This window comes from Dunckerocampus dactyliophorus, chromosome 17, assembly GCF_027744805.1.
Source record: "Dunckerocampus dactyliophorus isolate RoL2022-P2 chromosome 17, RoL_Ddac_1.1, whole genome shotgun sequence".
Classification (NCBI taxonomy): domain Eukaryota; kingdom Metazoa; phylum Chordata; class Actinopteri; order Syngnathiformes; family Syngnathidae; genus Dunckerocampus; species Dunckerocampus dactyliophorus.
The window spans coordinates 997,642-1,011,199 of record NC_072835.1 but is presented as its reverse complement, the minus strand read 5'-3'; the positions used below and the strand labels follow the sequence as shown (position 1 = coordinate 1,011,199).

At 44.1% G+C, this 13,558-nt stretch overlaps 1 protein-coding gene across 3 annotated transcripts; it reads left to right on the top strand.

The window, feature by feature from the left end:
• The first annotated feature begins 59 nt into the window (after positions 1-59).
• LOC129169732 (M-phase phosphoprotein 9) lies at positions 60-13,075 on the top strand. 3 transcript variants are annotated; one of them, XM_054756418.1, is made up of 18 exons: positions 60-130; positions 1,523-1,800; positions 1,866-2,013; positions 2,093-2,182; positions 2,283-2,719; positions 3,864-4,020; positions 4,096-4,165; positions 4,251-4,351; positions 5,786-5,884; positions 5,960-6,276; positions 7,670-7,819; positions 8,109-8,196; positions 9,900-9,938; positions 10,002-10,217; positions 10,312-10,359; positions 12,086-12,210; positions 12,846-12,910; positions 12,992-13,075. In XM_054756418.1, exons 2-16 carry the CDS (start codon positions 1,565-1,567, stop codon positions 12,086-12,088), a joined length of 2,199 nt encoding a protein of 732 aa, XP_054612393.1. In that variant the 5' UTR covers positions 60-130; positions 1,523-1,564; the 3' UTR covers positions 12,089-12,210; positions 12,846-12,910; positions 12,992-13,075. The 3 variants fall into 3 exon arrangements, with proteins under 3 accessions (XP_054612393.1, XP_054612390.1, XP_054612392.1); XM_054756415.1 differs by having other exon boundaries at positions 10,312-12,210; XM_054756417.1 differs by lacking the exons at positions 12,846-12,910; positions 12,992-13,075 and having other exon boundaries at positions 10,312-12,834.
• The last annotated feature ends 483 nt before the right edge of the window (positions 13,076-13,558 follow it).

Genomic DNA, 13,558 nt, shown 5'->3' with positions numbered 1-13,558 from the left:
CCAGAGCGTCCACCAATCACGGGTTAGTAACTCCAAAGACGCGGAAGCAACGTCAATTCCACCAACCAATCAGCAGTCACCTAGCCTTCTCACTGAAAAATATGGATGACAAGACCAGAGGAGTAAACTGGTAAGGTTAATTTAATTGTGACTATGAGATGCTCGCTTATTTTTGAAAATGTAGTGATTATTTAGTTCATGCTTGTTAGTAAGTGTGTGTTACATGTAAGTTCACGCGCACTGCAAGGACGGTGCCCCTGCAAACACACAACCAGCCTAACTTAGCTAGCGGCGGTGGTCAAGTGAGGACTAGTTAGCTAGCCTAGCATGCTAGCTTGAGCCAAGCGGCGTCACCAGGCAGCGGTGACCGAATCTGGCTCACCTTGGCCGGGTAACGCCGGCGCCGTCTGTCGCTGGGCTCGGTGACACATTGAGGGGGTTTAGCGTTGAGGTGATCTGTTCGTATAAGCTCACAAACAACAAACGTAAACGGACACTTGCCACAATTATGGAAACAGTAGAGGCTCCATCAAGATATTGAGCATACAGTATGTAATGATTATACCAATTTATTATATGTTTGGGAAATTATAGACATGAATCGAAAGTGTCCTTACCGCCTCCATCACTGTTTGGTACGGTAACTGTACAACACGTGATAGGAAGGCACTCCAGCGGGTGATCAAGACCTCACAGAACATTGTTGGGGCAGCCCTCCCCTCACTGCAAGACATTTATAAAACTAGAGTCCTACGAAGAACACACAACCTCATCAAGGACAGCACACATCCACAACACTCATTATTCACACTCCTACCGTCAGGCAGACGCTACAGGAGTTTGAAGTCCAGGACCACAAGGCTGGCAAACAGCTTTTACCCACAGGCCATCAGGCTTCTCAACGAAGCACTCACACACGCCGCACGCAACACACGCACACACTCATAGCACTTTATTTATTTATTTGTATTAATGTCTCTTCTGTTGTTTGCTTAATTTATTGGTATTTATGTTTCTTATGTTCTTATTCATTTTCTTGTGTTTTTCTTTCTTTCTTTTTTGGGAGAATGAACAGAACAAGAATTTCATTGCATAGCAGAACCACCAGTTTTACTGTGCATATGACAATAAAACTCTTGAATCTTGAAGTCATGCATTGAACATTGTCAATAGAAAATGACATAATGTGGACACGTTTTGAATGTTAGTAATGTAGGAACACACATGAAAATGTACAGAATTAGTTCAACAAGACTTGGTGCAAATGAAATATGCTGCAATGTCATGCATGCTGCAAGATAAAGACAAATACAAAACTTCATTTTGGTTTTGTCAACTTGCAGCATTTTTCTCATGCATTTGTTTTTGGTGTTAGCGTGTGTTTTTAGCATTTGCAACACTGGAGCGCTTGGACGTTGGTGCGCATTTGCCCCCGTCAGCCACCATTGTGACTCATTATGGTCACAATGCAAAAAATGTGACAGTAGACGTTTGTTTTTGTCTTCCCGTTTCTGTTTGCTAGCTGTCCGTTCGCCCCTCTCCTCCTCCGCACGGGCCCATAAACATGTCCACAGATGACAGCGTCTCTGAGGACGTGTCCAGCTCGGGCCCTCTGAGCCATTGCCAGGTCAGTGCTGATGGGGATGGGGGCAAGGAGAGCGAGGTGTCTCTGCTGTCCTCCGAGGCGACCACCGCCTCCGGGCTGGCGGTCTCTGAGGACAGACGCTCGGCCTCCCAACCAACAGGGGGCACCGTGGCCAGCCAGCCTGTGAAGATCACACCAGCATGTGACAAGATCAGGTACGGCCACCTCATTCCTCCTTTCTGATGATACATTAGCTTATGAGGTCTTGTGATGTTTTCAGGGGTCTGTGTCTGAGGACGGAGGAAGCCTTCGCTCCAGGAAGGAACCTGCCGTTCATCAACCCCAGCTCCCTTGAGACCCTGAGAGCCCTGGTGGAGGAGATACGCAGCAGTGGCGAGATGGACCCGGAGATCTGGAAGGACTGTGAGGTGGGAGAAGACCCTCTGTTGGGATAAATCTACGCGATGGAAGTGGTGGTCAACACGCGGGCCTTGCTTTTCTTTTCAGGGCAGATGGTTGCATCTGTTCCAGCTGGTGGAGAAGCAATACCAGGAGCAAATCCTCGCACAGCAAGAACAATACCAGTGCCAAATACAGGTAAGATGCCCACATGGGCTCTATGGACCCCCCCGCAGAGCTGTGTCTTTATTCGTGAATACATGAATGTATGGGAAGCTGAGTGTTTTCCCCTTTCCAGTTAATCCAGGATGAAATTAAGGCGCTGGTGCAGCTCCAGAACCGCCAGGCCAGCGTCCCTCCCCACTCGGACTTCCCCCAGACCCCGACTGTCAAAACGGGCGACAGCACCAAGGACTTCATTCTGCCCTTCATCTCCGCCGACTGCAGCTTCCCCATACGCGTGGCCAGCGACAGCGACAGCCTGGCCGCCCCTGCTCTCTCGCCGTTCAGCTCCCCCTCGCCCCCGCCGCAGAGGTCGGATGCGGCCAACCCGGGCGAGGAGCGGGCCGCCACGGTGCTCAGCAGCGGCTACGGGACTCTGTCGGCATGGGAAACGGAAGCTGAGCACAGGTGGTCCGCTAGCATCCAGGAAGACGCGGAAACGGCTGTGATGACGCAACAACAAGGTAGCAAGGAGGAGCGTGACCCATCGGTCCACCAGCAGAGAACCTCTGGGTGTGTCCCGCTTGTTGTTTACACGCACCGACCACACGACAACCTGTTCAAACTCCCTTACCGCACACTTTTTACGTATACACTACAACCTTCACAAGCGTCATTCGTCATGGAAGGAACGAATGACAAATCGAGCGCTCCTTTTTTCTCCTGCCACTGTGCAAAATTGTGGCGTTAACCGAGAAACACCCTAACCGGTGCGTACGCTAACCGAGGTTTCACTGTACACTGTAACCATAGCTCTAGGCTGTGTTTTAAGATGTGTAGCGAAGCCTGTTTTTCTACAAAGTGGTGGGCGTGTGCACGGAACGGGCTCATCTAGCACGGGTATCATGTCCATAAGTAAGGAGGTTTCTCTTTCATGACGTCACGAAAAGCCACAGCTTGAAAAGCGAGCGTTTGAGTGCCTCTTCAAAAAGTAAAGTAAACAAGGGAGGGAGACGGTGGATTGTTCTCACGTGTGGCGCTCATAAATGGGCTCATATGTGCCCCGCCAAAAGTTTGGGAACACCTGCAGGGAACTCTATTTTAACTTGAACTTACTTGAATATTTTTTTATTATGTTGAGTAAAAAAGAAATCAATAAAAAAAATCTAATAATTTTTGAAGAATCAAAAAGATAATTTTTCTTGCAAGTCAATTTTGACAGAAGAGTTGTTATTTTTTTGTTGTCAGTTCTAATGTCAAAGTATTACATATTATTATTATGTAGAATTAATAATGAATGTTATTTATTAGTTTTTAGTTTTAATTACAATTCTAATGAAATAAGTAATAATTATACTTAAATAATTATAAATAAAAATAGAATTGTTTAATTCAAAATAAAAATAAATAAATACAAAAATAATATTTTCAATTGAATGTTTCATTTTCCACCTCAGGCCACTTTCCATGTGAAAAATAAAATGTGAATTATTTTTCATGATAATGAATACAATATACGTATATTACTTGTAACTATGATTTAGATAGTCATGCATTTATTACAAAGACTATTCTTCTTGTGAAACTAACTATACTTACAGTATTTGATCGTGAAACAGTCCCAAGTGAAAATGCTCATAAAATCCTGAGGCGGTATAACTGATGGAACTTTATTCAAATGCCACTTCTGCACATTTTATTATTCCTGTTTCTCCAGCCAGCTGTTGACTTCCTGGGCTCTGAGGCACAAACTCCGACCCAAGAAGAGTAAGGCAGGACCGTCCCAAATTCCCGAGTGTGAGGAGCTGCCACACAACAACACCGAATCAGCCCAACCTCCGCTGGAGATCACAGACTCCCAGGTACAGGTACAGGTACAGCCAGCATCCCAGTGTGTGTGTGTGTGCGTGTGTGTGTGCGTGCGCGCTCAGTGTTCCCCTCCTTTCAAGCTCCAGCATCCAGCATCGGTGTGGTCCTCTTTTCCACCCAGGAGGGACAGCCTCTTGTCTGACGCCTCAGGTGACCACAGCTGGTACTCCACCAGTGTTTAGATGCCGTGTGTGTTGTGTTAAATGTGCCATATCTGTACCCACGCTCCTCTCAGGCTTCACTTACTGGCGTCTGAACGAGTGCGATCTGTACCACCCGTTGCCGGACAGCCTGGACGGCGGCGCTTACCTCCTGCATGAAGTTTCCACGGCTCAGGTGAGTTGCTTTGCACCCTTCTACACTTGTGACAGAAACTTGACATTTAACCTTTTTCTCCAATTTTGGATCAACATTTGCAATAAAAGTGAGTGTTGGAACGATTAGATCGGATGACTCCCCCCCCAACTGCGTTTGTTCACTAGCGACTGAAGCTAACAAGCTTAACGCTAACTGCACAAATGGCCTAAATACAGTATGTTTCACGTACTTATGAACCACATGTGCAGCTGCCTGTCACTCATCAATCATAATGGATCAGCAGATGAAACGGGAGTTACGCTGTAGCCTTTAGCCTGGTCGTCAGGCTAGCGCTAGAAGCTAGGCCGGATTGTATTCTATTTTAATATTTATATTTCACTATGGTGCCTTCAAGGACCGCTGAATAAAGTACAAAATCTCAATGCTTGACCAAAACAAAAAGACTATGAGTGAAGCATAAAGACGTAAGCATGTGAAAATGATGGGCCTTTTTTGAAACAGCGTTGCATGTGTGCTGTACATTCCACCTGTGTCATCACATATGGAGAAATGATCACCCACTTAGGATGAATGAGATGTTTTCTGTGGGCCTACTTTCAGAGGAACAAAATGCTATTACAGTCGGCCCTCTTTTACGGCGGTCCATTGGTTGGCGGCGTGACCGCGCTCAATGAGTTTCCTAGATACGGGATTCAATGTACCTACTGGTTAGCATGTTGGCCACACTGTCAGGAGGTGGGGAAGATCTGGGTTCCAATCTCTGTTTGGGCATCTCTGTGTGGAGTTTGCGTGTTCTCCCCATGCGTGCGTGGGGCTGGGATAGGCTCCAGCATACCCCCGCGACAAGCAGTGTAGAAAATGGATGGATGGATAGGATTCAATGTTAATAAATGGAATATTTTGGTAGTTAGGGCATAGAAAACCTGTTTATGACTTTGTAAATATGCTTTTTAAAATGATTAGAGCCCTGTAGATGTGAAATAACACCCCTATAGTCACCTTTCCACTCCTAGTATTCATTGTTTACAACACATTGCTCAACTCATGCTGCAGGGACTCAAGACAGATGCTAGCTGGCATGCTAGTGAGCTAACCAGTTAGCCTCAAATTTACTTCTTAAACCTACCACTTCCACACGGGATGGGAGGAGAACTTGTTTTTGAGTCTGTGATGTGGGACATGCCATGTCTCCCTTCATGACTTCATGTGTGTTAAGGTAACGTCATGTACTCTAATGTCTCCATGATTTGTGTCATTACTGCCACCTAGTGACCACTTGTACTTAGATACTGTATGTTTAAACTAGTAATAGACCATAGTCTGCCACCAGCCATCATTCATTCATTCATTCATTCATTCAGCATGGCAAAGAAGTGATCATCGAGGGAGGACTGTATGTCGATTTTGGAGTGTCATTTCCAATCTTGAGCATTGCGTGTCGATGTTTTGAAGGCACCTGGCGTTTCTCTGCGAGAGATCTACCAGCACAAGCAAAGAACGGACATGAAGCATTCCGACTGGGAACGCGCTGACATTCCCGGTCCTTTGCAGGTAGGCCACATGACACTTGCTTGCATACGACCGGGCCCAGCAGTCTCACGTGTGCTCCACCTTTTGGCGTCACAGGCGACTGCAACCACACGCCACTCGCATCGCTCCTCCGCTTTCCCGTCACCCTCCCGCTTTGCCTCGCTCCGCCTCGTACCACCCCTGACCCCTGACAGCATGGTGGAATACAATGTGGATACAGACGGCGTCTCCGAGGCGTCCCAGGAGGTCCCGCCCACCTCGCAGGATAAAGCCTGCCTCGAGGTCACCACAGCCCTCCTAGCCAATGAAGAGGCTGGCCACACCCACAGCAGCACTCAGAAGCCTGCATCACCTTCTGGCGCCACTCGCAGGAGTCCACCGTCCTCTCTAGAAGATCCCGTCTTTCTTTCCCTGTGAGTCCGACGCCAACGTTGCCATGCTCCTCTAACCCACGGTGTCCTAACACAGTGAAAAATGAAAGGATGGTAAATGGAGTCCATACTGAGTTCATCTCTGCTTTGTCACGCTTACACTTACGCTGAAAAAACACATCGACTTCACTCTTCTTTTGCTCACATTCTTGCTTCATTTCAACTTTCTTCCTCAATCATCGGAATCACTTTTCTTCTGGTAAAGTTATGACTTTATTCCCATAACATTTTCACTTTTAAAATGAACTCAACGTATTCCCATCATGTTGGATAACTTCAGCTTTAATAACTTTATGCTCATGAAAAAAACACATACACTATGTTTTCTTTCATATTTCACATCCTGTGCTACTAAGATGACCTTATTTTCCTCATAATATTTATTACAAGTTTATTCACCGAAAATGTTTTTTTCTTGTTAGAATGCAACTTTTTTTTTCTTCACATGTTGCCTTTGGTCTCCTAAAATTACATTTCCTTTCTTCCCAACTATGTCAGCGTGCTTCATGTCAGTTTTCTTCTGGTAATATTCTGACTTTATTTCCATAGTATTTGCACTTTATTCTCATAACATTATGAGTTTTTCCACAACCCAATTTTCCAAAAATTACAGGTGTTTTTTTAAAATTATTTTCCAACCATATCATTCTTCTTTGTGTAAATGTTCCTGTCATAATTATGCCTTTATTCCCATAATATTTGGACTTTTTCCACAATATAACAACTTTTTCCACAAACAAATTTTCCAAAAATGACAACTTTATTTAGTTTTGTTTCTCATGATCATTATCACATATACCACATGAAAAACTACACATTTTCTCTTTCATATTTCAACTCTGTGCTACCAAAATGACATTATTTTTCTTCATAACATTATGAGTTTATTCTCATAAAGTTGCAACTTTTTTTCTCGTTAGAATACAACTTTTTTCTCTTCATATTTTGCATTTATTCTTGCTGGGTTTTTAAAAAAAATTATTCTCCAATAATTTCAAGTTTTTTCCTCTTCTCTCTCATAATTATGACTTTATTCCCATAATAGTAAAACCTTTTCCCCGAGCTGATTTTCCAAAAATGACAACTTTATTTTGTTTTGGTGGTTTTTGATAATCATACGACTTTAAAAACATAACGTCGTTCAACATTATGCTACTAAAATGGCTTTTTTTTCTATTTTATTTGGACTTTATCGTTGTCCAATTAGTGCTGATTTTTTCCATTTTTGCTGTTGTCCTTTTAAAAAAAGTGTTCTTGTTAAATGATCTTTTTAGAACGGGCTGCAGGCCTACAAAAAACTGCGGCGGGCCACACTTTGGACACGGCTGCGCTAACGCCTCTGGGTTGTGTGTGAACTCCTTCTCGTCTCCTTCAGACTGAGACAGAACCTGAGAGAGAAGCACTCTCGCCACGTGGCTGACTTGAAGGCGTATTACGAGTCGGAGATACAAGTCCTGCGAGACAAGCTGGACCTTCGAGATCTGCCTGGAGATTTAGAGCGGGGAAATCGGGTCCTGGCAGAGAGGCGAGTCACGTGATGTTTGTTTATGTATGCGTGAGAAGCATTCACCTTAGCACCGCCCCCATTGGCAGGGTTTACGCTAGCCAGCATGTGCTTGAATCCGGTAAAAAATGTACAGGAACTAGTAAAATGTCAGGTCTAATCTGTAATCGTTTGGTTCAAATGAAGCAGCTGTTGTGATCAGGCACCTACATGGACACCTATTATCATTAGGATTGTAAGTAGAGCTGAGCCTCCCTTCATGTATCGACACCGTTTTTATTCAACATGTTTCCTCTGTGCTGCTTTGCAGGTGTGAGCGCCTGGAGAAAGCCCTGGCTGAAGCTACCACACGTATCCACGAGCTGGAGGCATCCAACGTCTCGCTGGAGAAAAAACTGGTAGTCCATTCATTTATTTAAAAGATGCTGAAAGGGTCTCTGACATGATTCATCATCATTGCTTCAATATGTTATATATTGTTTGGAATGATGTTCTACATTGTTCCATTTTGGAAAGCAAAGAGTAAATTCACAAAATCATCGGGGTACTATCACTCAGGTAAACAAACATGGCGGTGTACGAGACAGAGAATGTTTACAGTCATTATAGCCAAGATTTGAGCAAGGAGGAACAAAGATTTTTGGGTGAATTAGAGACTTAAGCCTTAAGACGTTGAGATAAAGATTGGTCGCCTTCAAAACACAGAATGGTAAGTGTAAATTACTCTGGAGTTGCTTATCCTTTAATTATTCTTAATGAGCGTAAAGGGCTTTTTATATTGTATACGTGGCCGCTGCCACCACTCCCGCCCCCCGCAGTAAACATATGGCTGTGAAAAGATGTTTATATAACATGTACAATACGTTGCAGCCTTGTCGCTATCGTGGAACAGTGTGTAGAAGACATTATGTAAACAAGACATGGCTTACTCGTTCTTCTTGTCTTGTTTTTTTCCTGTGTAACGGTGGAATAGCATCCCTTTTGTTTCTAGCGTACTTTTAAGCCAAATGCTTCTTGTAAAGGTGTTGCTGTATAGCAGTCGTCATTGAAATGATCACTGCAAAGAACAGAACTCGAGGTGGGCGTCCATCTGTCTCTCGTTCTCTGCGCTTGCTTTGTCTTAAAGCTTCCTGTTTTGGAAAAGAAACCAAACTTACAGTATCACTGGGATAATATGAACATCCAGCAGCAACACAACATTTTGGCATGACTACTATTTGGATAAAAAATATACTGAACCAAGTCCACCATCTACCCCATGAGTGTTTGATTACTCTGCTTTAGCTGAGAGGTGTCACCCTGATGGCGCCACTTCCGGAAACGAGACTGAACTGCGAGAGCTAGCTCGTCACGGTGGCGCCATCAACTATAAATGTCGTTTTTGTGAATTTACCGTCGGCTTTCAAAAATGGAACAATGTAGAACATAATTCCAAGCATTATAGAACATATTTAAGCTAAATTGATGAATCATGTCAGGGTGCCTTTAAATCCAGTCATATACGTAATCGCTCCCTCATTTACAATGATAAGTGAATTTCTGTGAAGTAGAAGTTAATGGAACATTTTGGTAGTTGGAGCATAGAAAACCTTCTAAATATACTTTTTAACATGATTAGAGCCCTCAAGACATGAAATAACATCCCTACACTCCTATTACCTAACATAACAGACATAATAAGAGAAAATAAGACATAGAAAACCTAAATATGCTTTTTAACATGAAATAACACCCCTATAGTCACCATTACACTCCTATTACCCAATGACATAAATAAGACATAATATAGACTCAGACATGTTAGAATTGGAAGTGCTCCTTGTTGTTTTTTGTCCAGTACTTCCTGCGGTGGCGATTGTCTCATTAATGTAACATTACTGACACCTAGTGACCAGTGTAGAATACCACATATCATCACAAGAGCTGTCAATGCATCTTCTGGAAGCCTTATATATGGATTGGACTTCATTTAGAAATGTTTATGCTAGAAAAGGCTTCATTTCTGCAAAAAATGTGTAAAATTTGCTTAAATATGTATTTTTTTTACAACTACTCAGCCAGAAAACAGCATGATTTATAAATGCATATATTTTTTTTAAAGATTGAAGCCGTGAACTTTGAAGCTGGAAGTTGTGAGGGGGTGAGTGCACATGGATGGATAAATAGGTTGAATAGGTTAAGATCAATTGTGTCCCGACGTCAGGCCGAGTGGTCCGAGCGCTACGCGGTGGCGGGCGCGGCTGTGAAGTCGCTGCGTCAGCGACTAGACGACAGCAAGCGCTCGGGCCGAGAGAAGGACGCCACCGCCGCTCGCTTGAGGGCACGTGTCAAGCAGCAGGAAGCGGCGGCGCTGAAGGCCCGGCGAGAGGTTGACGAGAGCGAGGCCACGAGGGAGCGCCAGGGCGAGATGATGAAGGAGGTGAGGAAGAATGCCAGGACTGTGGTAGGAGGAGGAGTGGAGTGATCCCGTGCAGTCAACTTGTGCTTTTTCTTTGCCTTTTTTCCTCATTCAGCTTCTTGGTGAATACGACTGTGTGGTGAAGGACAACGACAGACTAAAGGTAATCAATGAACATGATTGATTTGTCACATAAAGTCATCAGTCATCCATCTGTACATTACCTTTTTTTCAATACTTGAATTTTTGGTCAAAACCTTTTTTTTGCAATGGCTCTTACTGAATTTTGTGCTTTTTTTTTGGGCAAAATGAAACCAATATGTACGAAAACCTGCCCATAAATCATCATGTCATCAGTTTCCTTTGATTTCTTCTCCCTCTGCAATGAAAACAATTGATTTATGATTCATTTGTTCCAATTTGTGATATGATAACATATAGTACTTAAAAATATATTGGTATTATATTTTTGTATGTATGGAGAAGTGTGCTGGTGCCCATTTCTAAGAACGAGGGAGATGTGCAGAGCTGTGGCAACTACAGAGGAATAAAGCTGATGAAGTTCTGGGAAAGAGTAGGTGAAGCTAGACTAAGGGCACAAGTGAGCATTTGTGAGCAGCAGTATGGTTTCATGCCAAAAAAAAGAGTACTACAGAGGCAGTATTTGCTTTGAGGATGTTGATAGAGAAGTACAGAGAAGGCCAGACGTAGCTGCATTGTGTTTTAGTAGATGTGGAGAAAGCTTATGACAGGGTGCCCAGAGAGGAAGTGTGCTATTGTATGAGGAAGTCTGGAGTGGCAGAGAAGTATGTTAGAGCGGTGCAGGACATGTATGAGGACTGGAAGACAGTGGTGAGGTGTGCTGTAGGTGTGACAGAGGAGTTCAAGGTGGAGGTGGGACTGCATCAGGGATCAGCTCTGAGCCCCTTCTTGTTGGCTAGAGAGGAGAAGCTAGAGAGGTGGAGGTTTGCCCTGGAAAGGAGAGGAATGAAGGTTAGCGCAGTAAGACAGAGTACATGTGTGTGAATGAGAGGGACCCAAGTGGAAGAGTGAGCTTACAGGGAGAAGAGATCAAGAAGGTGGAGGATTTGAAGTACTTAGGGTCAACAGTCCAGAGCGATGGAGAGTGTGGAAAAGAGGTGAAGAAGCGTGTACAGGCAGGATGGTACGGGTGGAGAAAAGTGTCAGGTGTGATGTGTGATAGGAAAGGAAACTGTGGTGGTGTTTGGTCTAGAGACAGTGTCCATGAGGAAAAGACAGGAGACAGAGCTGGAGGTAGCAGAGATGAAGATGCTGAGGTTCTCTCTGGGAGTGACCAGGAAGGATAGGATCAGGAATGAGTACATCAGAGGGACAGCACATGTTAGAGGTTTTGGAGATAAAGCCAGAGAGGCCAGACTGAGATGGTTTGGACATGTCCAGAGGAGAGATAGGGAATATATCGGTAGAAGGATGCTGAGCACTCCTACCGTCAGGCAGACGCTACAGGAGTTTGAAGTCCAGGACCACAAGGCTGGCAAACAGCTTTTACCCACAGGCCATCAGGCTCCTCAACGAAGCACTCGCACACGCCGCACGCAACACACGCACACACTCATAGCACTTTATTTATTTATTTATTTGTATTATTTACTTGTATTAATGTCTCGTCTGTTGTTGTTGCTTAATTTATTGGTATATATGTTTATGTGTTTATGTTTCTTATGTTCTTATTCTTTCATTTGTTTTCTTTCTTTTCTTGGGAGAATGAACAGAATAAGATTTTCATTGCATGGTATAACTGCTGTTGTACTATGCACATGACAATAAAACTCTCTTGAAACTCTTGAGTTTGGAACTGCCAGGCAGGAGGCCTAGAGGAAGACCAAAGAGGAGGTTTATGAATGTAGTGAAAGAGGACATGAAGGTAGTTGGTGTGAGAGAAGAGGATGCAGAAGACAGCCTTAGATGGAGGCAACTGATTGGCTGTGGCGACCCCTGAAGGGAAAAGCCCAAAGGAGAAGAAGATATTTTTGTATGTATTATTATGTTCATGATATATTTTATTATTACAGTCATTGCAGCCAAGATTTGAGCAAGGAGGAACAAAGATTTGTTTTATTATTTATGTGCTGTAAAAGAATAAGAAGTAATACCATCTAAAACAGTTCTAAAGTATCCAATGAGTAGTATGTGCAGCCATATGGAAAAAAACACACATTTGGGCACATCACAATAAATTGGAATATTTTTGAAAAGTGAATTTACTTCAGTAGTTGAATTCCAAGCTCTTATCTTGAATACATTCGCTATACACACAATGAAATATTTCAGGAACCTATTTGTTCATCATTTTGATGATTATTGCTGACAGCTAATAAAAAAACCTAAATTCAGTGTCACACAACATCTGAAAAATTGGCCAAAAAAGTAGACTATTGTAAAGCCCCGGTCATTGACTGAGCTGCACCTGTGTAACGTATGTCCTTATGTAATCTATATTTCTACAGTAGAGCGCCACGCTAGAGGTTAGTCACTACTTATTCACCAGTTCCTAAAATGGATCTTGAAGTGTGTCAACCTGGGATTTCCCATTTTGATGCTGCCTGTTTGTTTTGTGTCACTTCCTCATCTCATCTCACCTCGCCTTTTGTTTTGTCTTTGGGTCAGAACAACTTGCTGGCAACAGAGAACAAACTTTTCCAAGCCAATGATCAGATATCAGACCTGAGGAGGTGAGTGGTTTCAGAAGTGTCTGCTTTACACGTAGCGTAGGTCATGTCAAATACGTTCATTACTTCTTACTTGTGGGTCAGAACCGTCTCCAAACTGGAGTGTCAAGTGAGGCAGCTGGAGCATGAGAACCAGGCCAGGGTCCGTCACACCCCCCACAGTATCTCCCAGTCATCTGGAGCCAGGTGAGCACCAGGACGCCCCCCCATAAGCTGTGGTCATGGTTTATCTTACAGACTGTATACTGTCCACAGCCCGTACCACCATCCTGACCTGCTGCACTCACCCAGCAGAGGCAACGCAGAGCCGGATGTCACCCGCAGGAGGTCACCTTGCCCGGAACCAGACCCGCCAGCTGCTGGCAGGAAGTCTCCATTCCGAACCAGCCCACCAGGAGGCACTGAGGCAGCCGGGCGGAGCCTGAGGCGGGTTGTATTTTTTGCATCCGTACTTAAATAAAGATCCCAACTTACCTTTGGAGTTTTGTTTCTGCAGGTGTGCATCCCCGCAAGGTTTTCAACACGTTTCACCGCAGTCCACCAGACACCAGGAGAAGAACCCCAACCAGCGGGAGACCACCCCCAGCCTTCTGACGCCCATCATGAGGGCTCTCATAGAGATGGAAGAGACCAGAGCCACAGAGAGCAGAG

Bases quoted from the DNA above. Each gene is read 5' to 3' on its own strand.
- LOC129169732 (XM_054756415.1), top strand. From the start codon at position 1,565: ATGTCCACAGATGACAGCGTCTCTGAGGACGTGTCCAGCTCGGGCCCT. The intron at 4,352-5,785 runs GTGAGTTGCTTT...GATGTTTTGAAG, and splicing joins ATGAAGTTTCCACGGCTCAG to GCACCTGGCGTTTCTCTGCG. The intron at 7,820-8,108 runs GCGAGTCACGTG...GCTGCTTTGCAG, and splicing joins AATCGGGTCCTGGCAGAGAG to GTGTGAGCGCCTGGAGAAAG.